Below are 27,888 nucleotides of genomic sequence, written 5' to 3' on the forward strand. Positions count from 1 at the left end.
CACAACACTAACAAAGTTATAATGGCTCAACAATTTGAGGATTGCTGCATCGATCTTTAGTTGCTATTGAGCATTTTTTAATAAAATTAAGAGCATTTTAATTTTTATTTATAGTTTCTGAGAAAGTTGTTTAGACTTTCCTCTTCCTTTCTTTTTAAGGTTAAGATCCATGTTCATGTCATCTAACAGAGTTGTACTGGCTGTTAATTACCTAATGCAATCCTTTACCTTTTCATCCGGTTTTGGGATTGGCAATGGTAGTGCTGCTCATGAGATCCAAGAGATTAACGAAGACATTACTCTCATGAGACTAAAGCAATATGGTCAAATGGGATGCCAAGTACCAATTGATTGAAAAGGAAATATAAAAGTAATTGTGCAGAACTGCAGATATCATTTTGCTGAATGACTGGTAGGAAACAACATATACAAAGATTATGGATTAGGGCATGGTACATCTAGGAAAAAGATAATAAAACCTTATATTTATTGGAAGCAAGGTTCGCCATACTACTGCTTAGTACGGGTGGTATGTACCGGTCTGATAGGGGACTGGTATAGGCGGTATATACTGGTCTGTTGGCATGCCCCACTGTATCATGTGTCGATATGTCGGTATATATCGTACCAATAGTTGGTCAGCATACCGGTATGGATTGGTAAGATGAACCATGATTGGGAGTTATTAGTAATATTTGTCGTGGCTTATATATTAGCTGAGACATTTAAGGTGATCAGAGACAGAAATGAAAATAAATTATTATAAGTTTAAGAAGACATGATAACGTGGCATTCAATGGATATTCTTGTGACTAGTCCTTAACAGAGCTAAATAGGAAAGGATCCTTTCTAACCAATACTAAGTTGTTGCAAAAGAATGGGTTAGCATTTGGTCTTTTGGATTTCTAATTTGAAGAAAGGAACAATCAATTTTTGGGAACAAAATGAATCTAATCTATTATTATGATCAAATGTGAGATTCATTTAAGGTTATCATGATGAATAGTATGCTACAGTTGTAAAATAAAAGATATGCCTGTTATCGAATCTGTTGTGCAGCCAAAGGAAGTTAATGGCATTAGCACTTTTGCCAGTTATATAGGCTATTATGATGGACTTTTGTGGGTGCTCTTTGTTGCAGTTCTGTTGATTTTATTGATCAGTTGCTTTTATTGAAATTGATAAAGGATCAGTAGCTGGACATGACATAGGAGATGACTTCCACGAGAATCTGATTTTCACTCACCTATTTTGATTGTACTCTTTGTCATGTATGGTATATTATGAAAACATTACCACTTTCATATCGCAGATGTGATCTTATAAGCGATGTTCTTCAGTAGTTAATTAATTCCTACGGTGACTTATGTGATGGTTTTTTAGTTTAATTTGGACTAATTATCATCTATTTTGTGTGGTGCTGAATTTGAAGTTACGCACATATACAAAGGACATCACAATCATATTGAAATGGCTAAAGTTTTACTGCTTATGTCCATTTGAACTTAGTTATGTGCATGTTCATTCCAATGTAAACCTCTTCCAGACAGTCTTTGGCTGGGCAGCACTCTGTTAGCATCATCGTCCTTTGAGAATGTGTTCCTTTTTCTTTTACTGTTCTCTGGAAGAGTTGCTGGTGCAACCTCCTGGGCATTTTTTGCAGTTTTGATATTCCTTGAAGCATAAACTGGATAGTTCCTGGATTTTCATTGTTATTACAACAATTCGTTGCTGCAGCCTAATTAAGAAACTTTGTAAAAGATTTTGATATTGTCTCTTCTCTAGGTGCTGGCACAGCAATATAGCAGTGAGATACTTGAGAGCGAACTAGAAAGGACTCGATTGAACATAGTATGTTTTATGGAATCTTCTCTTCAGCCGGCATCATTTACAGGGCCCCCAAAGCCTGCTTTTGCTTCACATCAAGGATCTGTTGCTTCTCCAAGTTACAGGAGGCAGCAGACAGTGGGATCTCCAGCTTACTCACGGCAACGACGCAAATAAGTAGTAGGGGAGAAAAGAAGCCAGCTTTCGTTAATTTTTCCTCCCATTTTTGGTTCTTTTCTTTGCATCGCTGGCTTTCCGTTATTTCGTATCCTGTATAGCGGGTGAATCATGGGCCATTCTTTGGGTGTTTGTAGAATCTTCTCATGGGTTGAGGAACTTAGAGAGTTTCTTTGCTTGTATATTTTTTGCAACACAGTATCTATCATTGGCTTGTATTGACACTGCATTCTCTCCTTGGGTTCTTGAAGAGTTCTCAACCAAGGATGGCATTTTCATAAGTTGTTTCCAGTAAGGATAGTTTATGTTTTTAGAAGTAAACGATAATTTAATTAGCATTATTGATGCTGGAAATTTTTTTTGGATGGGTTCAATGAGAGACTGCAGGTATGGCGTGTTGTGCTAAAAAATGGAATAAAAGACACTTGGAGAAATTGTTGTTGTTGATATCATCGAATTTTCCTAGAACAATTTGATATTATTCTTTCTGGTTGGTAATTAAAGGTTTTCTATTGTCTTTTAAACAGGTTGCTAGATCATAAATTGACCTTCTGGTATCCTTTGAAGTTCATATCATGGTATTCTGAGGTATCCCAGTTTTCACATCCTATGTGAAGATTAAAGAGGCGGGAGGCGATCGTTCCACACCAAATGAAAAAAGGTAATCGACGTAGAACTTTAGCAGGTGTTCCTGATCCCGAAATCTTATTGTGTTTAAACCCCTCGAGTTCTTTCTCTTTTTGGCCGATGACCAATCTGAATTCATCAGTCTACAATTATTATCACTTATGCTAATTACAATTGTAAGATCGTAGAAAATAATGGCTTATAAGGCCACGCTTCTAAATCGATCACAGTGGTATTCAAAATGTTATTTTGATCAATATATTAACAAAATATTATAAGTAGTGCTTAAAATAATAAAAACAATAATTATATGGAGTTTTCATCTTATAATATTAATTGATTTCATACTTAAGCGCTCGTTTTTTATTATTTCAATATAATTTTAGATATAATATATGAAAATGGATAGAAATGTTATAAAAACTCAAATTAAATTTACAAGTTGTGAAGTATATAAAAGAACTATGATAAAAGAGTGTAACATTTTTTAAGATTATTCTAAAAATTAGGGTTTTATTTGGTAATACTTCCTACCAATAAGAATAGTAATAAAAACAACAATATCAGCTCCTTATATTGGAAAAGAATAATAATATTCTGTACTTTTATTATATTCTGAACTTTTAAAATAATAATAATAATAATAATAAATGTCATAATATGAATACCCTAATTTTCTTATTGGGGAAGTAGTCCAAACTGATACCCTTACGAGTTGTACGTATTGGTTAGTAGTGTCCCAATAGGAACACGACACAAGTGGCCATCAGTGAATACATATAGGAGCAGTGGTGGACATCAGCCTTCACACTGCGGAGATCTCCCAAGGATGGCGGCGTACCGCTCTTCCTCCATGGCCTTCCGCCTCATCCCCGCTGCTTCCAAGACGATAACAACTTTCCGCTCCTCCTCCTCCTCGAACGGTTCCATCTCCTCGCTACTCCGCGGCGACGGACTCTCCCGGGTGCGCCTTTTTCTTTTTCGGTGATCGACCAAGATTACGAACCGTGTGATGGTTCTGACGACGGCATCTACTTGTTGGTATCCTCAGGGCCCGGCTTTCGGGTGGGGTTTAGGCGGGTCTCGTGGCGCTGCGTCTGCCGCCGCGTGCTCGCCGTCGGATCCGGCGCAGCTGAGGAGCGCCAGGGACGACATCAGGGAGCTCCTCAAGACGACATTCTGCCATCCTATTCTGGTGCGATTCGCCGTCTCAAGAATATTATATACCCAGATGCTTTGTCTTTCACATCATCGTTGTTGGTAGTAATATATTGGAAGGATATGTATGATATAATCGTCGGCGTGTGCTCGAAGTGATACTGAATGGTTGGATTTAGCCTCTCATTTGTTCAGTTATTTATTTTCAGAAAGTGAAATGATTATGCATGACAGGAGGAGAAAAGTAATTTTTAGCTTACTGTTCTTGGTCCAAATTTCCATATTTGTGATCCAAATGACTTGTGATTTAAAGCACCGTGAGGGCTGGGTTGCGAGTTAAAATTTTAATTTGGACACCCCTTCTCCCCTCATGTGGGCATCCAAACAAATTCAATTGCAACTACTGCTTATAGCATTTGCTTTTGCCTGCAATTGCTATTTGCATGAATTTTCATTTGCAAGCAACCTAACGCCCCTTAGATTCATGGGTGCTAATTCTGATGGCTAGAGACCATACAGAATAGCATATCAAACAAAAAGTGTAAAATCAACTTTTGATTCATGAAGAGGTAATGGAGCTCTCCTCGTCAAGGGTCCTAAATGACATTATAATTCATTCATTTAACTTCTTTTATCTCTTTAAGGGAATTCTTCACTGTTACGTCCCAATCAAAATCCGGGTGTAACATAAACATTTGATGTGTAAGTTTAACATAAAATATGTGATTTGTGTGGGTGAAGTCTGGAAATCAGAAATTTGTGTTTTAACAGCATTCTTAGGGTTTGTTAGCTCCTGCATTGTGACCATCTTTGCAACTTTTTACTTCCTAAACCTTTGATGTTCTGTTTGCTCGCTCTTCTTTACTGTTCATATAATATTAGTTTATTTAATGTTGATTACATGCCTTCAAGTTTTTCATTGCAACAACAGTTCAGTCAAACTCTATTGGCAAACTTCTTAAGATTTTTTTTTTCAAATATATTTTCTAAATTTTCTGTGGCGTTACCATAGTTTCTTATCTGTTTCATGATTCTAATGACTCTGAAAGAGAATCCTTGAATGGATTAGTTTTCTTGTGTTGCTATTTTGTTGCATTCCCTTCAAAAAGATTAAAGCTCCATTGAAATAACCTTTTACCGGAACATTGAACTTGCTTTCATCGAGAAAGGAATGATCGCTTCATTGAACTTACCATAGTCATGAACTTCTTATTTTCATAACACCAAACAAGATGAACTATTTGTGGATAGTAACTCTCCAACTACCAAGGTAAATAATGACACATTAGATTGCTTAACCACCATTTCTCACTTAGATCACAATTTTCATGGAATTACAAATCAGTATAACATCTCCTGAGTTGCTGAGCTTGACATGCTAAACTCTGCTGTAATGTTCTAAATACTTGCTTGGTCAGAGGTTTGGCCAAACTAAAAATTCTTGCATTCATTTTTCAAGTCATGCGTTTTGCTCTTAGTATTAATAAGTCTTTGTGAAATTTAAAAATTTCCGAAATCTTCATACTCTCCTGGAAGTTGAGTGGGATTTTGGATTACTAAAACACATCAAGTTTAATACTGGTAAATAGAAAGATAAGAATCTAAAATGCAACTTGATTTACAAATTAAAACCTAGGGAAATGAAGAAGGCTTCTGCATATAATTTGAAAGCCATAGAAGATTTGTGAACTGAAGACGATCATCATCAAAATAAGATTTACAACATCTGACAGTGTGATAGACTTTGACAAGATTACTGTGACCTAAACAAACCTTAACGAGTTATGGAGGCATCAAAATCTGACTCTAACATTGTAGGAAAATATTGATGTAGCCATCCAAGAATTTATGGGTGTTCATCATAAATATTCCCTTCGTGTACATGGATAACGGATAATGGAATAGATTTCAGAAAGAAAATATGTAGTAGTTACCAAATGAGGCTGTTGTATTTATGTCTTGAAGTTTTTGGAATGGTAATTGACCACAGAATCTTGTGATGTTGGAGGTTGTTCTTGATCTGATATGCAAGTTAGAACCTGATCATGACCTAATTATAATGATAGGTTATAATTGTTTGATTAGAGCCTTCCAAATTCTGGATTCAGGATGATTCTATTCCCCTTTTTAGATCAAGTTCTATCTCAGTCCTTATCTTTGGACTGGAGTCTTCAGTTAGAGGATTTAATTACATGATTTACTGCTTATTTAATAATTCTTAGGGTTCTGGTATGTCTTGCTCCAGCATATCCTTTTTCTGGTAACTTCTGTTGTAGATACTCTTTATTTTAACTATAGGTCCTAATTGACTGGCTTCTAAGTGGAAGGATTGAATTTTTATTTTATGCAAGCAAATCACACTGAGCAATTATTGCCAGAAGCTCTTCCTTTGTGTTTGTAGATTTTGAAACCTAGTAATGATTTGGAACAGATTATTTCTGGAAATGCTGGTGAGAGCACGAGTACAAACTCATGGTTTTGGTATGATTGCACAGGTCCGTTTGGGTTGGCATGATGCTGGCACATACAATAAAAGTATTGAGGAATGGCCAAGGCAAGGCGGAGCTAATGGAAGCGTGCGATTTGACAAAGAATTGAAACATGCAGCCAATGCTGGTACTTCTTCTCTCCCATGCAGTTTTGTGATATACTGTTGGGATCAGGGCTTTTCTGACAATAAATGGGATCACAGGCCTAGTAAATGCTTTAAAGCTTCTTCAGCCTGTCAAGGACAAGTATTCAGGTGTTACATATGCAGATTTGTTCCAATTAGCCAGTGCTACAGCTGTTGAGGTTATTTTATATTTTCTCCTTGCTGATTTGCTACATAAAATATATTTTTTTAAAGCATAAATCTTTTCTGTATACAACTAAATGAAGACATACCAATGATATATTATAGGAAGCTGGTGGCCCCAAAATCCCAATGAAGTATGGTAGGGTAGATGCCTCTGGACCTGAACAGTGCCCTGAGGAAGGGAGGCTTCCTGGTATATTGAAATTCTTATCACAACTTTCTTCGGTCCATCACTTTGGATATTGCTTTAGAATAATTTGTTCCACTGTTTCATACTTGGTATTTTGGTAATTAAAAAAATGCAGCATAGATTGCTAATACTTTCATGAATCTTTCTCCTGGATTATCTGTCCTATGTTTTACTGTTTTTTTCAGTTCCTTTTTTGGTTAATTGATTTCAGAAGGTTGCCTCCATGGCCCAAATGGAAAATAGTAATATTATCTTGTTTGTTGCCTGATAGATGCCTGATTTAGTGCTAGTTTGGCATGCTTCTATCTGCATATTATACATGATATAATAATGCATTACTTTTTGTTCATTTTCTATTTCATCGTATTCAGGGATTATTGTTTTCACTAATCTTTCACTATTTGATTTTATCTCAAACTTGTGGAGGGCATATTTACTTTGACTAATGAAATGAATTATATCTTTTCCCTTTGTAAATCAACATAGCTGGATGACTTTAACTGATCCTAGTTCTAGAAATGAATGTACATTTGCTGGCAGCATATTTAGTTCACAAATGTCACCAGTTTCTTTTATGTGCAAAGCGCCTGTTTTAAATGGCAGGAACAGAGATTCAGGATCTGTAAATTTGGTTTGCATGGTGTGACAGGAACAAAGATTCAAGATTCATGAAGGGACAAAGGAGGAAGTTTAAGATAAAAAAAATGAGGTGGTGGTGGCAACTAGGTAGGGAAGAGGAGGAAGTAGCAGCCACACGGTGAGGAAATGGAGTAGAGGAGAGAAAGACAGGATGTGCAAGAAAGATAAAAAAGAAAGAGAAAAAATGTTAGTTGTGATAGCTATTAAAAATTTAAAAATATATATTTTTTAAGAAAAATATAATAAAAGATAGTAGAGTGGTACAGTTTGGCACTGGTCTGCTTAGCATCCAATAAGCCTGATATAGTGAACGTATGAAGCAGTATAACCTGTACTAAGCAAAACTATGGGACTAATACTATCAACACATATCCGTCAGTACTTTAAGTTAGAATTGACGTAACATAAGCCTATTTGTGCGAAAGCACCATGGAGAGCAACAAAAGTCCATAGACCACCTAATTGGCACCGAGTAAAATCTCCTTGTGCTTCAGGACCCCATAGTAGCAACAAAGAATACCTTGAATAGATAGAAGTATAAAGAATTAAGTTAAATTGAAATTGCTTTCTTTATGCACGAAGAAAGATTTTGATTTGATTGATATAATAAGATCAAATGAGTTCTTTATTCATTCATTGAATGATAAATTACTACAAACGAAGCTTACTGATCCATACCGGTGTACCGACCAGCTGTTGGTATGGTACATACCGAACTGTGCTGACATATTGATAGTGGAGCATACCGACAGACCGACACGTACTGCCCATACCAATCTCCTGTTAAATTGGTATGTACTACCTATATCGGGTGGTACGATGAACCTTGTTTAAAACCTTGCTCAACACTATCCTTAGAGGCTACATTGATCCTTGTTGATAGTACCTGAATCTTCGCAGCTGTCCTCTTCTCCCGGTGGACCTTTCATTAGAGTCCCATGGTTTGTCAACTATGGCATGTGGTGGTAGTTCCATCAAACAACAGGCTATTCTGTTAGAGTTCCATTTGGAGCTTCTCTTTCATCTTGTCCTTCTTATAACACGATCTAAAGTCCTTTTGGTAAGTTGGCTGGAATCATGGTATGCAATTTCAAATAGTACCGCCCGGTATGAGCGGTACGTACCGGTCCGATGGCAAACCGGTACGCGGACCGTCCGCTACCGGATGGAACGTGCTACAGTGCTACACTGTATTGCTCGGTACACGGTACCATACCATACCGAGCCAACCTCGAAACACCGGTATAGTATGGTATTGCATACCTTGGCTAGAATAATGATTTTTCCAGTAAACTCGAAGTTCTAGTCCAAGTGGTAGTTCATCCCAGAGATCTAGCAACCATTGTCTAAACGTAGCCAAACTCTAATGCATATGCACAGGCATTCTTGCTAGACTACAGGGGCAATGTGGCTCTGTGATCCATCCGTTGGCTACCAAAAATGCCATTCTGCCACAGAGAACCTTAGATGGCCAATTTTCCAGTCCCCTAGCTACAGCTTTGCCATCCCAATTAAAACTGATGCGAAACCTTCTGCCTTGTCATTAGGTTGAGGAAGTGGGCTTGAAGTTGCTGGAATTTTGCATTACAAACAGTGGCTACTGTTTAATACATTTAATATGACCCTTTTCATGAATAAAATAAATTGTAACTAATGGACTACTACTGACGACAATATTTAGGATTTCTATATGTAAACAAAATCAAAATACTAATAATTAACCCAAATTTTTTGAGCCACGTTGACAGATTACTTAACAAACTCAAGTAGGATTCGGGTGGAGCACAAGATTAATCTCAGATTGTGGGCCTTTGGTAGACAAAATAATTGTCTAAGTAAGATGTGGTCGGTCTGGAGCTTTCTCTCAGTTATTCCTTTATTCGTTACACAATAGGTAGTCCTGGATTCACATTGAATCATATTCAAAAAAATTATGCGATGCTTAACAAGTTATATTTGTGATGGAGTTTTGTACACTTGTATATGTGTATGTATCTTTTGTTATCTCCACTTCTAACCATTATTTTCTTTCTCAATATCTTAGCCTGTTTCCCACCGTTATTACCATGACAAATCACCCACTATTGTTCGACTACATTATTGGCTAAAAACCTACTCATGTTGCGTTCCTCCCACAGCCACTACTTCCTGCTTGTGTTGGATTCCAGTTTTGTGATTATCTTATATTGTCAAATTGACATCATGCTGCATTAATTGTAATCACTAATCTATAGTTGCAGTTTTAGCTGTTATGATAGTTGATGGTTATCAAGATGATGAACTGCTCTGTTGCTTTCTATAAGGAGCATATGCTAATGCCTACATTTGCCACAGCCCTTGCTTTCTTTTTTCCTTGCATCAGATATTCATCTCTGAATCTTGCTTTATTTTTGGTATTTAGCTGCTGGGGCACCTTCACCAGCATCTCATTTAAGGGACATATTCTACAGAATGGGTCTAAGTGACAAGGTCTTAACTTATTTAAGTTTTCATCTTTGTAGTCTTTAATGCTTAAGCTGTTCTTTTATAGTTCTGCATTATCTGAATGTAGGATATTGTTGCATTGTCTGGCGCACATACTCTAGGTAGGGCCAGTCCGGAACGTAGTGGTTGGGGAAAACCAGAAACAAAATATACGGTATGCATTTCTCTGCATCTAAGTAATTTAATTTTTGCATGCCCATTTTATTTGCTAAACACATGCTGTTCTTGTTTGGTGTGATGTCAGAAGGAACTTCCACATATTCATACTACTGTGTGCTTTTATTTCAGTCATTATATTCAATTTCCCTTTTTAGCTTAAGCTTTTAGAAAAATTAGCAATGTTTAGAAATTTAACATGGTATTAGATGGAGAAGTTGTATTGTTATGGAGTGATTGAACCCCTAACCCTCCCCGTACGGGCCTCATCTTGCTTGGCCCTTGATCGGGATTCTTGTTTCTATGTTCAGACAGGCTGCATTCATAATTTCAGTTGCTGTTTCAAATCAATACTAAATTTGAATTGTATTCTTATGTTTGAGCCTGTTTTAGTTAAGAACAAGTTGGGAGAGTACACAAGTCACAAGACATCATGATTAGAGATTTCTAAATTTGTCTTTAAATATCATGGAGCTCATTGACTTCTAGACATCATGCTTTTGGTTGGATTTCTTTTCTCTTTTTACTGGTACTTGTAGATGTCTTTGCATCCATACTTTTAATTGCTATCTTAGTCTGAGTTCAGAGTCATATTTTGAATTGTGATCCTACTTTTGAGACATATTCTAGTTACCAGTATGGCCAGGAAAGTCCTCAAGCAATTAGGAGGCATTTTCAGAGAATATTAAATGTGCTTTATTTAGGATTTTATGGAATTCAGAGATCTCTACTCTGTGTTTCTTCCCTTTTTTGTTTACTTTGTATAGCATATTACAATCTCTAGAAGCTGTCTTGTGTTGGTACCTTCATTTGTCCCCATGGAATTATCATTTTCCAGTAGCTGATTCTTCTTTTTCTCTCTCTTCCATCCTCCGGAGTCCACTTCTCCTTCTTGAATGTGAAAATACCTAGAACTAGTATGGTTGATGTCCTAACATGTTCGAGTCTCTGTGATCCATAATTTTTTCCTTTAATTTAAATTCCATGCATGATGCTTAAGCCATTTTATCAAACCAACTTAACCTTGACTATGGTTCCAGAATCGATGATTTCAATTCTTCAAAATCAGGAACCGGAACCAAACCAGCAAAGGTTGGTTTTGGAACCAAAATGGGAATCGATTGTTCCAATTCTGGTTCGAATCGTAATTTTTTTATTATTTTTAATTTAAAATATAAAAATTATAAATTTATTTTTGAATAATAAATAATAATTTAAATTTATGAAACCAGCGGTTTGAATCAGAACCGGAACAAGAACCGACAGTGTCAAAATCGACGGTTTCAATTTTCCAAACTTAAGAACCGAAACCGAATTGCCATGGACTGGTTTCGGTTCAGTTTAGAATCGGCGAACCGCCAGGCCAATTTGGTTCTGGTTCGAACTGAATAGTGATCAGGCCTAAACCAACCAACATGACCTATGTACTTAGTTATCTAGTAGGTAATTTTATGATAAAAAAATGCTACATTTTCCCTTCTCTCCTACATCTTCTCCTTTACATAAACTGAACTAGTTTTGGGATTTGCTACAACATTTTACTTATTTCTACTAGATAGACTGGGATAGTTCCTAGGTTGAGCTTTGCCATTATGGTAGCTTTGCTCCTTTGCATTGTGAGAGGTTAGGTTTTCAGTCACCAAGAAATAAGCTCTCTATTTGTGTATCAGACTACATGCATTGGCCATTGCGCAGCTCCTTTATTAACAAAATCCTCATGCACTAACTGGAAATTTCTTGTATGAATACTGTAGGTCCAATTCTCACTAGACTGTTGTAATTTTCTAGTAACCTACACCTATGTCCCACCTTTGTGAAAAAGACAGAAGCTGCTTTGTTAAATTGCATGGTCTGATGATCTTGCGGGAACTAAGAACCTGATGTACACTTTCAGCTATTGGTTTGAAAAATTGTGCATTATAATTTAGTTATTGGTGGTTCTTAAAAAACATGATGAAGATTCCTGTAATACAAAGCTCTTTAATTGATTACTGTACTTCATTAATTTAAGTTCAGCTTTTAGTCTGTGCAAGAGATAAGTTGTCTTGTAAAGTTATTGTCATTAAATGATGTCTGCAATATCTATAATGACACCTTTTCATGTCGAGTTCTTCATTTTAAATTGTTGGACTATCATTTTATATGCAATATCTCAAACCAGAATTCCTTATATTGCTTGGTTCTTTCCTGGCGGACACAATTAACTTCTCAGTATTGAGATTGCTAAACTATGAAGTATTAATTGCCATGTACATAAGCACGAGGTAGTCTACCTGATTTATGGCATTGCTTGACAGAAAGATGGCCCTGGTAGACCTGGTGGACAGTCATGGACGCCGCAATGGCTGAAATTTGATAATAGCTACTTCAAGGTGATGTCTTTTTTCTCTCTCTCTCTCTCCCTTTTCCCTCTAATGGCAGCTGTTCAGCAAACTGAATGCAGCCTGCAACAATTTAGGAAATCAAAGAGCGAAGAGATGCAGATCTGCTAGTTTTGCCCACAGATGCTTCTTTATTTGAAGATCCATCCTTCAAGGTAAACAAACAGAAAATAGTTGTTTCGATCCAACATAATATGGTCACATTCTGTATTAGCTAATGAACCGTATGACACATAGGTATATGCCGAGAAATACGCGGTGGACCAGGATGCATTTTTCAAAGATTATGCTGAATCACATGCAAAACTCAGCAACCAAGGTGCCAAGTTTGATCCTCCGGAGGTTGGTGATTCGACCTAACCGTAAAACACATTGCTATCTGCTTCAGGAAGAAACATTTACTCAAAAAAATAACAAGAAAATCAAAATGATTTCCCTTTGATTTGTGACACCTAATGTGGTGGAAACATTTTTGCTCAGGGCATCTCAATAGAGCATCACTGAGATACAAACATCTGCGAAACGGTTCCTTGAAGAGAAGTATTCATGTGGTGAGAAAAAAGTAGTTAATTTTAACATTAATTTTCCTTTTCATTATCATCTGAAAGTTCAATTTAGAATAATGCATGCTAAACAACATGTCAGAAGATACTCTTGTTTTGCTACTTCTATCTTTCTGGCTTGAGAAAACATAATTAATCATCTCCTGTTCTGCTGCATCTTTCTTGAAGACTACTTGATCAAGATTTTCCTCAACAGCATGAACCGATCAAACTAAATGAATTTTGCTTTTGACTTGCAGAGTTAGCTACCTTAGGCTATGAATTAGAAGACAACTGCAGAGTGTGGAAGAGGCAGCCCACATTCCTCCTGAATTTATTAATTCTGAAGTATCATAATCTCTATTGCTGGCTTTGGTTTCTGCAAATGTCTTCTTGCAAACAGCATTCTGAATTGGATTTTTGTTTTCCACCGCTACCCTGCCATCTTTAGGTGCCAGAAAATGATGCCTGTATAATAAATCAACTACGAGGCAATTCTGCCAGCAATTTTGCATTAAAATCATGTGCAATGGTGGTGGCTTGGCCTCATCGATCTTATTCAATGGCATCACAGGTAAATTTGATTGGAGACTTCGATCTAGTCAAACCCTGCAATGATATTGCTGGGCCTTCGTGCCCATGTTGACGGGGTGACGAACGCCAAAGAAAAGTCAATCCGTTGACTAACTCAGTTGGCCTGCAAGGCGTCGTCGACTCCTGAGCTCCTCGTTCTTACGTCAAATTCTTCGGTCCTTCGCTCATATCTTTTTTGGCTGCGACTTCGAATGTTTGACTGGACAAAGGATGAGACGACAGCTTGCACTGAGAACTTGGCATCAACTCTGCAAGAAGGAATGCAATTGGTCTTAGCCGAACATAGTTTGCGTATCTTGTTATATATCATCAACGATGCGCCATACCACATCCTGTCCGTCCAGTTATGGATGGATAGACCTCGTCCCACGTCACGCACGCATCATCCCAAACTCCATTAAACTCCATCGCTGACTCTTCCGGATATACCCCATTGCGCGTTCAAAGATGCTGATACGTGGCAGCCAATTCCTCCTCATAACTTGACGTAACGTACACGAACGGGGGTCCCCATTCCCATTTCCCTTATCCATTTTCGAACGCCCATTCGTCACGTGCCTAAATTCGACATCTGTTCCACCTTGTAAAACGTGTTCCACGTGTCGCCCTCCGCTCCACACCGTTCCAATATCCGACGCGTGTAACTCGACGCATCGGCGACCACGCTACGCCACCAACCGCCGCGTCTGTTACCCACCTCCGGACGCGTGTCGTGTTTCGACGCTCAAAGTCGTCGGACCGAGCGTCCCGGTGGACCCCACCGCCGCCGTCCAAAAACATCACCCGACCACGTCGTCTTCGCCGCACGAGATGACGCCAACCTGTCCGATGGCGTCGGCCGACGTGTGATAATCTCATCTTACGTAAGCCGTGACAGTATGTCCCCCTCCCGCCATCGTCAGCCGTCCACGTATGTGGTGACCTGCTCGATCTTCGCCACGCGTCCGTCGTCAGTCAACTCGCCGTAGCCGTCGTCATGCACACGCGTGCGGTTCTTGACGTCCCTCAGCCGGTGGAGACGTGGCGAGGAGGTTGACGTCGAGAGACTTTCCCGACATGGTAATTTATAAGACGCACTCTCCTCCTCCTCCTCCTCCCGCTGCTTTGAGACGGAGGAGGTAGAGAAGAAGACGCAGTCGAAGCGAGGAGAGAAGGGAAGAAGAATGAACGGCGGCGATTTGGCTCTCCCAGCGGGGTTTCGATTCCATCCGACGGACGAGGAGCTGGTGACGCATTACCTCTGCCGTAAATGCGCGGCGATGCCCATCTCGGTGCCCGTCGTCGCCGAGGTCGACCTCTACAAGTACGACCCGTGGCAGCTCCCAGGTGACCGCCTCCCCCCTCCTTCCCGTGCGTCCGATTGGGATCGTACGGCTCGGGGTCGCTGATCGTTCGTGCTGATGTGGGTGCAGGGATGGCGTCGTACGGGGAGAAGGAGTGGTACTTCTTCTCTCCCAGGGACCGGAAGTACCCCAACGGCTCACGCCCGAACCGCGCCGCCGGCTCGGGCTACTGGAAGGCCACCGGCGCCGACAAGCCGATCGGCACGCCCCGGACGGTGGCGATCAAGAAGGCGCTGGTGTTCTACTCTGGGAAGGCGCCCAAGGGGACGAAGACCAATTGGATCATGCACGAGTACCGGCTCGCCCACCCCGACCGGTCCGCCACCAAGAAGACGAACAACAGCCTACGGGTTCGTATCTGTTCCTCGTCTTTGCAATACGTATTGCATTCCGACACGTTTTATCTTTTTTTGGCGTTTTTTGGTTTCTTATGCGAAGCTGCCGCCTTTCGCGTTGCAGTTGGACGACTGGGTGTTGTGCCGGATCTACCACAAGAAGGGGGAGATCGACCCCGGGCGGAGGTCCACCGAGTCGAAGGCGCGCCCCTGGGTCGAGCCGAAGCGGGAGGCCACGTGGCAAGTGACTGCGGCGGCGCCGCCCCCGATGACGGACCTGCTCTACCTGGACCCGCCGGAGTCGCTTCCGGTGTTGGTCGGGGCCTCGAGCTGCTCGGAGCACGCGGACCTCACGTGCGAGAGGGAGGTGCAGAGCCTGCCAAGGTGGGGGGAGGACTGGGAGAGCGTCCGCTGGTTCGGTATTAATAACGAACATGCCCCGCTCTCGCCCTCGTGCGGAGACCCTCTCCAGGATATATTCACGTACTTGCAGAAGCCCTTCTAGAAGAGTTGGCACGTGTGGAGGCGAGACCCGTTGGTGGCTGTCGGATCGAGGCGGTGCTTCGGAGATCGTGCGGTGCCAATGAACCCGTGCAGACATATACGAACTCCCGTGTATAGATCAATGGGGGAGATGAGAGGCTTTGGTAGCGGTGAGGGTAGGTCGTTTCTGTTTCTGTTCGTCACCTGCAAAATTTTGTTTACTTGATGTTTGATTCGTACAAATGTAGACGTGTTGTGCGATATATCGAATGAAAGAAGGATGGCGTTAGAGCTGAGATGATGCAGATTTTGTTTGCAAGGATGAATGCATTTACAAAGGTATATGTTTTATAGACTATTTCTGCAGTTATTTTCCTAGAGAGAAGGATTCATCGAGTATATCAAAAAGCAAAGAGATGCTACGGTGACTCAAATGACTGAACAAAAAGCACGGAGAAGGCTGGAGATCACATTGCATCAGTTATATTTAAAATGATTTTAGAACCCTAAATACAAGGAAGAACATATGTTTATCAAATACAACACAGATATTATATGCTGCCACCTTTTACTCTGCTGGATAAAACATCACTCACATGAGAGTTCCAGGTTCATAAAGTACGTGTTAATTACAGAATAATTTACCTGTACAAATTTGAAAGATTCCTCTCGTCGCCATCAACCTGAACAAGGAAAAGCCACGAATGATCTCACCCAGCTGGTCGGTGACTATGGCCAGCTTATAAACTACAAATTTTGACGGATCCGTTTATTCCTCTCATCCAGAGACATGCATGGCTGTGCATATTCCAACATTAGCTACAAAATTGGAGTTTACAAACTCGCATCACAAAACTAATGGATGTCGGGGATCATTTGATCATGGATTTTGCTGCCATTCCAGATGAACAGTGCAGGCCACAATTATCTATCGCTGACCTGATTCACATGTCATCGCCAGATGTCCGATTAGACCATACGATCTCGATTTCAAGTGTTCGCGAAGATCCATCCCTGTTACCATCATGATTGAGGCTGAAAAATCCATGGTAAACTCCATCTGTAACAACCTTGTCTATTTGAATGGTGACTCTCCCCAGGGTACTCTATAACACAATCCAACATGCCAGTCCGTTAATAGATAGTTAATCTGTCGTGAGACAAAGCGTCATACTCTAGAGAGAGAATGTGTGCATATACCTTCCCAAACGTATTTTTGCTTTTGCAGACTATATAAAGCTTCTGTCCTTTCGGCGGAACGTCGAATGCCCAGGTAAAACCTTCCTTCCATTCTGGGCACGCACTATGGCTTACCACCTAAATGTTCATTTGAGAAATTTGTAAAAGAACTGACGAGAAAATATATCAGACCGGTAGGTACATCTAAAAGATTTTGTCTAGGATATTTCTTGGAAGCTTACCTTGGTCTGTCTTGGAGGGCCATTTCCTATTTTAAGCTGACAGAATGCGTTGGTACTCCCCATTGTCTGCTTCAAGTTATTTCCACGTTTGATGGTCACCGTCAAGCACCCTGGTAAGCAGTTCAGTAAACTGTCTGCCCTTTCCTGAAAACTGGGTGGGCAAGTTTTCATAAGCAATTGCAATATAGGTATGGCCTCAGCCGCAATAAGGGCTTGTGCTTTTGCAATGTCCTCATTCATTTGTGACCATGACTCTTTCAACAAACAAAGAGTATCCAAAACCGACTCCTGAGCAGCCTCAGTTCCTGTTCTTAAAGCACCAACTAAATGTGGGATGCAAAGGGTGGCTGCTTCAGAAGTGCGGAGCTTCTTGAAGTTGGTAAATATCACAAATATGGTTCTCAGAACTTCTTCATTGTTAGTTGCAGAGGACCATGATTCTTTCTCCAAGGCAGCTGCAAAACACAGAAGGTAAAGCCATCAGAGGTCCAACAGCTGAATGCAGAATTATACTGAAGGATAATTACACAAAAGAATTAGGAATTGACAAAAAACTATGAGCAACCTAACCTACTCGCTCCACACGCTATTTTATAAACATCATAAGACCATAGTATCATCAAAAAATTAACTGATTCTTTAGAGCCAAATAAAATTTATACTATACTTATTTTTTTTTTAAATTACACTGTACTAGAGGAGAGTAAAAATGTTTAGAAAATGGTTCCTACAGTTCATATAAGATATGAGGTCGTCACCACTCCATGTGGAGAACCAAATAATTAATCCAAGATCCATTTAAAACTTTTGTCCACTGAAGGAAGCATAAGCTGTCACCTGGAAACCAGTCCAATTTTCTACGTATACTGTTCTATGACTGATCGATACTACCTGATGGAAATCAACTGTCATGCCAAAACCATTTAAATCTATCTGAAATGTGGAGAGTTTCAATATATCTACTATAGAATAAACCTTAGAGATGATTCTTGATCTGATGCGGAAAGAGAATAATAGTGATGTTAATGCTGCTATATACAAGAAATTACATCAAAATTGACTACCAAATATGAGGAATAAGTGAGACCTGACATTGCCTGATCTGATATGTGGAAAGTTTCAATATATCTACCATGGAATAAACCTTAGAATGGTTCTTGATCAGATCCATGGAAAAAGAATTATAGTGGTGTGATGTTATATACAAGAAATAACATCAAAATTGACCACCATATATGATGGAAAAAGTGGGGTGGCAGATGACCTGATGTTGCTTCAAATTATCATGAATATGAACACATCAAGAAATACTGTTGAGGATGAATGAAGATGTGAATATTTTGCGAGTTTAACTATTTATCCATATATACAAAAACATATGCTACAATAACTATTTTTTTTCTTGGAAAGAGCAATAACCTACATTCTAGATGTAAATCTTATACTATGATTCCTGGCAGAAAAGGTTCATTACTGAGGATTACAATTTTGATGACAAAATAATCTAAAGACTAGTTTATCTAGGATCCTAGTGAGAGACAATTACATAAAAATTCTTGAACAATGATAGCGCATTTCTCATTATTGAAAAGTAACTAGAAGGAATAAAACATAAACTTGGAGGCTACAAAGTTTGGTTCATAATTACGTCGGTCATGAGATATACATATATTAATTTTATTCAATCAATAAATTTGAGTATAATAAAAACTATTTCACAACCAAACTCTTTTTTTTATTCTCTTCACTTTTTCTCTAAACTTCTCTCCTCTTATCATCTTCTCTCATAAATATAAATTTTGTTCAGAAAATTTTGTTCATGAGAATCAATTTCTCTCCCCTGTGCTGCATGAAAGAGAAACCCTCATTAACAACAGAGCAAAGCATCTCTCCATCATGTTGTGAAACAACTAATACAAAAGTAATAGAGAGCCAACCGCATTTCTAGTTTGCTGGTTTCGTGTTCTCCTCATTCTCTTCCTCCTCTTCTTTCTTTATGGACCTTGACTCGAACACTATGGTTTAGTTCCATATTAAAAGTGAATAAAAACATGAATCATATTATAAGGATTTGATACTACCATTAACCTTGCTTAAGCATATTTTGATCAGTGATTTAGATTTATCAAGTTAGTGAGTGAATTATCCTATCAAGTTGGATTCTAAGATTGGCAGCCAACGTGAACCACACGCTACCATAGGTTCTCTTCTTCCTGTTCTTCTTCATGAAACACCCTTTTCTTCAGTCCAGATGTGCCATCATGATCTAGCACAAAAAAAGGACCAGCAAATTATGATGCTCGATCCAGTTCAGAATTTCAGGGATAATGTAGCAAAATTGACAACTATAGTCTGGTAATCAAAGGAGTGGAAGCAAAATACTTTGTATGAATGCCAAGTAGATATTGTGAAGACATGCCAGAAGATGAAAAGAAACGAATACTGGATGTTAAAATGATATAGCAGTAACGCAAAAATTACATATTGCTCTGCAACTTAAATACCAAAAGTATCAGGGAAAATCTAGTATCCCTAAGAAACATTGAATGTGGAGAGCTATGCACTAAAAAAAAGTAGAAAACTTTCAGATTATTATATTAGTTACAATTAATTGGTAGATTTAAAAATAAAAGTAGGGTGAACTTAAGACAAGGAAGACAATGATATGGAGAGAAGATATAAGCTTTACTCAATAGCAGAATAATAACTTACCAGTCAGCGACCTTATAAGTTCATTTGATACATACTCTTGGAGTGTATGATTTGAAAATAGATACTTGATAAGCAGTGCTGCCTGTCCAGCAACATCAGTATTTGGGGACAGTAACAACTCCTGTACTACCAGTATTCCCCCAGCTTCTGCAACAGCACGCCTATTTGTTCTACTGTGCATAACCAAGCTTTGCAAAGCACATATTGCCACCACTTTCATCTCTTCTGTTGGCTGGTCTTCAAGCAGGCTGATTAAAGCACGGCACGCGGATACAGAATCACTTGCTCTGGCAAGTGAATCATGCTGGAAAAGATTGCCAAGTGCAAGAGTCACAAGAAACTTTGCAGACTGAGATCTCGTCTGTGGATCTAATAAATATTGAGAAAGAGGAGCTATTGCATATTTTACAAGTTTCATTTCTCGCACTCGTGCATTGTTAAATAATGCTTCAAGCAATCTTCCACAAGCTTCTTCGCAATGGTGTAATCTTAGAAGTTCGAGCAACGCATCAATAGCACCAGCCTCAGCAATCATTACAGAATTTGAAGGATTCTTTCTCTCTTGAACAAGAAGGGCACTTAAAGATACTGAAACAGTAGCTTCTAATGTGGAGTGCAGCAACCTCACAAGCACAATCAGTGAGACCTTAAGATAGTAATCAGAATTAGACTTGACAATATTTGATAAAACAAGTGCTGCAGACTCCCACAACGCATGACTTGGCTGGGGATCATCCTGAATGATGACCTTAGAAAGCTCAAAGATTCCCCCTGCATCAGCCACAGCTTTGGGCCAGCTCAGAGATATACTCTCAAGTGCTTTGATTGCAGTTTGTTGTAAGCTCAGTATCCCAATTCCTGCAAGCTGTACAAGGGGAACAATTGCATTTTTTGTAGTAATATCTTGTTGGAAATGCTCCTGTTCCAGAAGATGTGACAGTAATTCAGTGCCAAGCTGTTGGATGGCTTGGGATGGGGACTCGAGAAATGATATCAATGGCTCAATGACTTGACTCGGAGTTAACTTTAAGGCTGTCAGGCTTTGCGGTTTCTCCAAGATATTTACGAGTGCTTGCAATGAACTATGCTGTCCCCACATAGTAAAATCTGGACGTTTTAGAACCAGGAAAAGAGGTTCAACCATTCTCGCAGCAGCTGAGCTTTTAGCAATACCACTATTGTTGGTCAAGATGCGAAGCAACTCAGCAACTGAAGAACTAACAGAAACAGGTGCATCAAGGATCATGTCAAGTGCATTGTCAATTATTCCAGCATTGACCATTTCAAGTTTACATTGAGGCCGGTCCTTTCCCAACTTTATAAGAGCACTTATGCTGGCCTCTGAAAGTTCATAGTTTGAACCAGAAACATATCTCACAAGAAGATCCACAACTTCAGTTGTTGCTGCAATATCTGCATGGTGTTCATCGTCAAGCAACCTCTCTAGAGCACGAACACCAAACTCTACTTCTCCACTGGGGTCTGATGTTATTAGAGATATTAAAGGTTGAACACATTCTGAGGCAATAGGCATTGTTCGTATAGTTGAATTTCCAAATAAGACATAGCATAGCTGTGCTGCATTTTTCTTTAGTTCCAAAGATGAACTGGATAACAAAATCTTGTGGAGGCTTTCAAGTGGATTACCTTCCACATCAGTTAATGCTGATGCCTTTGAAATATTTCCATCAGTCAGTTTGATCAAAGCAACAAGTGCAGCATGTTGTTCCTTATCAGTTCCTGCATTGAGCATGTCAACTAATGGTTGAATAGCTTGTCTAGCCATTTCAGTATCTCTGATATCCTCCACATCAAAGAGTTCCTGTAAAGTCCTTGTGGCACTAAAACGAGCAGTTCTTGAGCCCATTCTTAAAACAGCTACAAGCTGATTCAAAGTACTAAGAGAACATTCATGGTGCACCAACTCAGAGTTGCTATACAAGATTCTTAAAAGATCAGTTATGCTAGTTTCCGTTGAGTCTTGAGGACTCAAAGAAAGGTATTTCGTTAAAGATTCCAAAGCCCCAGCTTCAGCCATAGCTAGTTTGTTTGCTTCACTTCCTTCTGCTATCTGAGTCAGAAGGTGAATAGCAATTGGTGGTGCACCTGGTCTATCTGGCATTGGTCTTAGAAGGTCAACTAATAAGGGTATGGACTTGCGGGCCGTTGCACCAATCCTCACGTCTTCAATTTGAAACAGATGCTTTAACACAACTTCACCAGGGTGTTTTTCTAAATTAAATTCTTCAGACAGAGCAAAAAGATTTGGGATATCTGATTCCTCATGTCCAATCAAAGTTGTAAGGCCTCCAACAGCACCTGAATTTGCAATAGCAAGTTGTATACCCTTGTTTCCATTACAAGCAAGACTAGCCATTGCTTGAGCAGCAAAATACTTGTCAATGACTTCATCAGACTTCAGCAAGAAAGCCAGACAAGGTATAATGCGCATGGTTGCTGAACATTGAACAACTTCTGTGTCCTGGAACAGTATAGCCAAGAGAAGTGAACTGGTCCAAATGCCTTCTGCATCTTCATATTCTGCCTGCAAATGTATAGCTTAAAAGTCATTATGGTCCAGAAAACTGTAAGTGAGACCAGTTTTTTCTTCTGTAAAAGGAGAAAAACAAACATTTTCAGTTTGACTACAAGAGATTTGCTAAGACATTAATATGACAAGGTACAGTGGACTGTGTATGCTTAATGCTCCAATGAGGCTGGAGTCTCATGCTCCGAGCAGCACTTTAATTTACCAATAAAATATCACAATTCACATGTTGCTTAATGCTAGAAATTAAAGCATGTACACCTAAATCAAAGGCACTAGCCGACTCTGTACTCATAGGAGTTGTTTGTGTCTTCAATTAATTGTGGAAGAAATTTTTTTAATGAAAATTGCATCAAAGAATATCACTCAAGCTATCTTTTATATGTCAATTTAAGTCATATAAATGTTTTCTACATCAGCTCTAGAGAATGCTTATCATGTTAGTGAAAAAAAAAAAGGCATGAACTCTTGTGGTGGTCTTACCAACCAATGCCCACTACCCTGTAATACAACAGCATAATATTGAATTCCTTTTTCATTTGTGTTCCAGTAAAGATACGGTCTTATGCTCATTCCCTCACTCAAGATCAGTGCATTTTCATCTGTTTTCTCTGATTGTGCATTACGTTTCAATTTTACAAATTGTAGAAAATGGTTTTATAAGAAGTTCAACAAAACAAAATAACCACTTCTCTCACTTAATAATTAAAATCCAAAATCAAATTCCTTGACGAATTTGAGTTGCATATATGCATCCTATCCTAGGATATGCATCTGAGACAATTTATATGAGTGCATTGCATGAGTACACAAAACAATGCATTTAGTGAATAAGTTAAAGGAGCAAATTTCCTTTACAGTTAATCAACGAGACAAGTATAAAATTGCTTAACTACTTTAGCAGCCATATGTCCGTTGTTAGCCTTGAATCTAAGGCCAACCTACTGTGAATAAGACTTCTACTAAGGTTCACTGTACCATAGCATACCGCCTGGTAGAGGCGGAATGTTCCAGTCCAACAGGGGACCGGTACGGGTGGCACATACCGATCTTTTGATACACCTCCTCGTATCATGTGTCGGTAGTACATCAGTATGGTTCAATACATATCATACCGATAGCTAGTCGGTACACTGGTACAGATCGGTAAAGCGAACCATGACTTCTACTACCACTAAGATAGAAATAGATACATAAGAAGTAAACCAAATTTAAGGATAAGTACCAGTTGATTAGCAGCATAAGCCGCAAGCTTATCTGAAAGAACTTCCACACCACCAGCCTCCATTATTGTAAGTTTACCATTTGCACAGGAAGAGGAAATGATAGCAAGCAACCACAAAGCAACTGTTCCTCCCAGAATTGTTGCTGGGTTAGGGACATCATATTCATCGTCTTCATGATGAAAAGTTCTCTCCGTAACATTCCTGGCACTCCTTGCTCCATTGCCTAGAGAGACAGAACTGCACTGATGTTTCAGCATATCAATGAGGGCATAAATAAGTTTCTGTTGAAGTTTTGATACATTTAGTATGTCCAATGACTGCTGCCTGTGCTCCTTCATAGAACAAATGAGAAGAGCAGCACCGCCAATTCTTACTTCCATATTAGATGAGTTCATAATTCTATCCGCAAGTGAAGCTATACATTGTGCCCTTTCTACCAAAAGATCACTAAGTATGGCAGGATGGTCCTGGAGCCTTGAAAGGATTTCAATTGCCTTATCTTGCTCAGCAGGAAGCCCAAGAGCCAGACATTGGACCAATGGCTCTATGGTCGATGGAGTCTCAACAAGGGCAGCGCAAGGGGAATAGATGAAGTTCATGTTCTTTTTTGGTTTGACCAATAAAGCAAGCACGTCTAATGCATCCGAATTAACCCCTTCAAGGCCCATGGGTGCTAAAGAATCTGCAATTGCATGAACTACAAAGTGACACTGAGAACTTTCCATGAGAACATCACCAACGGGAAAGTGGTTCAATAGCTGGTAAAGTGCTCGCGAAGAATTCTTCTTCCCGTCTAATGTGCCTTCTCCTAGCACTCTCAACAAAGCTGATAAAACATCTGCTGCTAACGCTTCAGCAGCAATATGTGGATCTGAGAGCAGATTTGCCAAAGCAGCAACTGCAGTTTCAGCAGCATCAATTGAAGATGTTTTAGCCATCTTAATGAGAGGTTCAACATCACCTTCTGCAATATATGACATCTTATTGGCAGTTTTAGCCTTGGTTGGACGGGATAATGCACCCAAAGCTCGTGCTGACTGTGTTGCAACAACTTGAGCTTTGCTGGTCAATAGCTTCATGCAAGGATGAACTATTTCATCGGTGGCAAGACTGTCACAGATATCTTGTCGGACATTGAATAAATCAGCCAAAACAGAAGCAGCACATTCTTGAGTTTCTTCATTGGATGAGTTAAGAACCTGTACAAGAGAGCTAAGTCCCTTATTCGCAGGACTCCCCTTCTGTACCAGATCCTTATAAGAAGCCATTGTAAGCACATGACCCAACACTGTGATAGCATGTGTCCTGGAACTAAGAGCATCGTCACCAACAAGGAGGGCCAATAATTGATTGATAGTGGCGGAGTCAGCGTAATTAATTAGCTTCTTGAGTGCCTTAGCTGAAGCTTCTTGCCCTTTTTGGCCACCACTCTTCAAAAGCCATAAGAGAGCTGGAACAGCCCCAGCCCTCTCAACACATGCACGAATGTCATCACTGTGACAGCACATGTTCCACAGCACATGAACTGCATCCTCCTTTGCTTTCTGGGATCCAATTTCCAACAATTGCACCAGAGGAGGGATTCCTCCAGCAGCAGTAATGGCCCATTTGCTGTCATCCACTTGGTCTGTCAAGATTGCAAGCAAAGCAACCGCATATTCCTGGTGTTGTTCACTGGACAGTCCAAGCAATGCTATTAGCATCTGAATGCCCTCTCTCTCCCCAAGAGCCCCCCATATTACAGCACCATCACAACACAATCTTGCTAGCGACAGAATAAAATGTTCCTGAACATCAGCAGAGGCCATGGTTATCAACCCAACGAGAACCTTTTTTGCATCTGAATGAATGATCCTACTGCAAAGGGATTCATTGCCATAGAGGCTGGCCAAAGCCTCAAGAACACGGTCCTGAACTAGTTTAGTGTCTGTGGCCTTCAGTAGCTTTATCAAAATTTCCTCAATCTGAACTGGATCAAACACTTTTTCTTCACTGCCCTCAAAAACCATCAAAGAGTATGCAAGAGCTCCAATTGTATCAGAAACTGGAGCAGCAAAGCTAGGGGCTTGGGAGAGTTCTCCAAGGTAGAGTATCAGAGAAGACATACCACCACATATATTTGCTAATGCACAAACAGCATGCCTCTGCAGAGAATGACCAGACTCTCCTTGCATGCACTCCTTAGAAGGAGCTACCACTGCTCCAATTAGGACTGGTAGACCACCTGCATCCACGACAGCTTTCTTAGCCATAGTTGACTTAGATGACAGGACCTCCAGAGCATCTGCAGCACTGGAACATACAGAAGTATCGTTATCCCGTCCTAGTAGTTGGAGAAGGGCCTTAACTGCTCCAGCATCTATCACCTTGGGAATACTATCACTGAACGCTGATATCAGCCGAGCCAAGAGGGAAGCAGCATTTGATTGTGAAGCTGTGTTATCAGACAAAAGAAGGCCAGTAATTATCTCTACTCCACCAGCTTCAAGTGTGGCCCTCCAGTATCCATCCTTGTCCCCACAAAGATTCCTTAATGCTCCAGTAACAAAGCCTTCAACTACACGGTCTTGCTTAATCTTAGGATTAAGCAGATCCCAGAGCGTCGGTACGACACCCTCAGTGACAAATATTTTCATGCCAATATGGTCATCTGAAAGCCCGCCAGAGGAGACCTCAAAGATAGCTTCAGCTGCTGCCTTTTTTGACTCAGAAGATTCAGACTTCAGGAGAGAAAGTAACGGCGGTATGCAACCCCCTAAAAGAACTTTAATGCGCAAGTCTTCTTCCTTGCAGAGAGCACTAAGGATGTTTGCAATATTCACCTTCGCGATTGGTGTCCCACTTCTGAGGACCGAGATGAACAATGGCATGGCCTGAGAATGGGTGCCAATCAAAGCCCTAGTGTCCTTCTGCGTTCTGGAAACTTCTAGCAACTGTGCTGTTATCAGCTCTTTCTCTTGTGGGGACGAATTACTTGCATGAAGCTGCTCCAAGAAGCGAGCAACCCTGGCAACTGTGCTCTCGGGATCATCCATTCCATTTGATTCACTACATAAAAAGTCAAGCAAGTGTAAATCATTATCAATTTTGATCCATCGAGTGAAAACAGCAAACTTGTAGATATATTATCAGGAAAAGGGGTAGCATAAATTATTATAAAATGGGCTTGTGTTGGATCATGGTACCATGATTGAGAAGATGACGAAGAAGGTGCGGCAGAGAGCTCACGCAGCAGAGGTGTACCAGACTTCGCCATGATCCTAGATATCGCCTTTCAAAGTTTCCTCTTTGGTCTCTACGGATCAGAACATTAATATTTTCAATCAGCACAACTTTGGAACCAAAACAAATGAGCATGCCATCAATTGAAATGGACTAATTCTAAAACATATCACCAGAATTCGAAGGTTGCGACAATAGATCTACTCACAATTCATAAAACCAGATAAAAATTAGAAACAACATATAAAACATGAGTTCCGTCAGGAGATGTTGAACGTTTCTTCAATTGATGACGAGATAATAAAAAGCAAACCCTTGCAAAGTAGTACCCGTCAAAGGCCACAACATGAACTCACTGATGCGAGAGCCGAAACCCACCTTTCTGACACAGATCCACCGCAACAAATCTCGGCACACGAAATCTCACCACGGAGGACGGAACCAAATCAGATCCCCTCCTCCCTCTCAAAATGCGACCCAAATTAGAGCACTATACACACGAGATCTCCAAGAAGAGAAGGAATTGGGAGGCGGCGAGCAACGGATTGCGCCGTGAGTCGATGAAATCGCAAAAAAGGGCCCGGAAGCACTATGAACACAAGCAACTAACGCACCGAAGCTGCAGCAAGACATAGGTAAGGGCTAATTCCCAGGAAAAATAGAAGCGAGCACGAAATTAAAACCCCAATCGACGACGAACGCGTGCCTTCAGAACCGGAATCGCGGAAAAGGAAGGCGAGGCGGTATGTTCGATGGGAAGCGACGATCGATGCGGGCCTCGACGCTACTACTGCGCTTGGGGGGTTACTTACGGCAGCCACTAATGAGGAAGGAAACGACGTCTCTTCGGATCAGCGGGCATCGATCCTTCCCCTCTCCCTCCCTCTCTCTCTCTCAATCTTCTTCCTCTTTCTCCGAGTGTTTTGCCTGTGGTTTGGTTGGACTGTGGAGGAAGATAAAGGCGAAGAGACTGACACTAAGCAACTACTGCTGCCGCCGAAGGTTGGAGCATCAAAACTAATTGAC

General features: G+C 40.1%; 4 protein-coding genes across 5 annotated transcripts in view; 3 read left to right on the plus strand and 1 right to left on the minus strand.

Moving 5' to 3' along the window:
* LOC135639467 (exocyst complex component SEC5B-like) overlaps positions 1-2,365 on the plus strand; it is a 28,868-nt gene extending 26,503 nt beyond the window's left edge. For both annotated transcript variants that reach the window (XM_065153233.1, XM_065153232.1), the window contains exon 21: positions 1,786-2,365. In XM_065153233.1, the coding sequence (XP_065009305.1) occupies positions 1,786-2,004 (219 nt within the window). In that variant the 3' untranslated portion in view covers positions 2,005-2,365. The remainder of the gene's footprint in view (positions 1-1,785) is intronic.
* Positions 2,366-3,423: 1,058 nt separating this feature from the next.
* Positions 3,424-13,377, plus strand: LOC135641075 (probable L-ascorbate peroxidase 6, chloroplastic/mitochondrial). The gene is made up of 12 exons (XM_065156105.1): positions 3,424-3,595; positions 3,683-3,826; positions 6,285-6,405; positions 6,482-6,582; positions 6,692-6,779; positions 9,817-9,884; positions 9,967-10,053; positions 12,353-12,427; positions 12,514-12,591; positions 12,674-12,778; positions 12,917-12,987; positions 13,239-13,377. The coding sequence occupies exons 1-11, from the start codon at positions 3,461-3,463 to the stop codon at positions 12,938-12,940; spliced, it is 1,026 nt and encodes a 341-aa protein (XP_065012177.1). The 5' UTR covers positions 3,424-3,460; the 3' UTR covers positions 12,941-12,987; positions 13,239-13,377.
* Positions 13,378-14,686: 1,309 nt separating this feature from the next.
* On the plus strand, positions 14,687-16,029 carry LOC135641076 (NAC domain-containing protein 2-like). Its single transcript, XM_065156106.1, has 3 exons — positions 14,687-14,898; positions 14,985-15,265; positions 15,375-16,029. The coding sequence occupies exons 1-3, from the start codon at positions 14,736-14,738 to the stop codon at positions 15,753-15,755; spliced, it is 825 nt and encodes a 274-aa protein (XP_065012178.1). The 5' UTR covers positions 14,687-14,735; the 3' UTR covers positions 15,756-16,029.
* A 165-nt stretch (positions 16,030-16,194) lies between these two features.
* Positions 16,195-27,865, minus strand: LOC135585468 (protein CELLULOSE SYNTHASE INTERACTIVE 3-like). The gene is made up of 8 exons (XM_065156104.1): positions 27,569-27,865; positions 27,241-27,481; positions 26,826-26,935; positions 23,640-26,688; positions 19,867-22,411; positions 17,155-17,609; positions 16,934-17,050; positions 16,195-16,839 (listed from the first exon to the last, which is right to left on the minus strand). Exons 3-8 carry the CDS (start codon positions 26,894-26,896, stop codon positions 16,678-16,680), a joined length of 6,399 nt encoding a protein of 2,132 aa, XP_065012176.1. The 5' UTR covers positions 26,897-26,935; positions 27,241-27,481; positions 27,569-27,865; the 3' UTR covers positions 16,195-16,677.
* Between the last annotated feature and the right edge of the window lie 23 nt (positions 27,866-27,888).

The sequence above is a fragment of the Musa acuminata genome, chromosome BXJ3-6, assembly GCF_036884655.1.
Source record: "Musa acuminata AAA Group cultivar baxijiao chromosome BXJ3-6, Cavendish_Baxijiao_AAA, whole genome shotgun sequence".
NCBI lineage: Eukaryota > Viridiplantae > Streptophyta > Magnoliopsida > Zingiberales > Musaceae > Musa > Musa acuminata.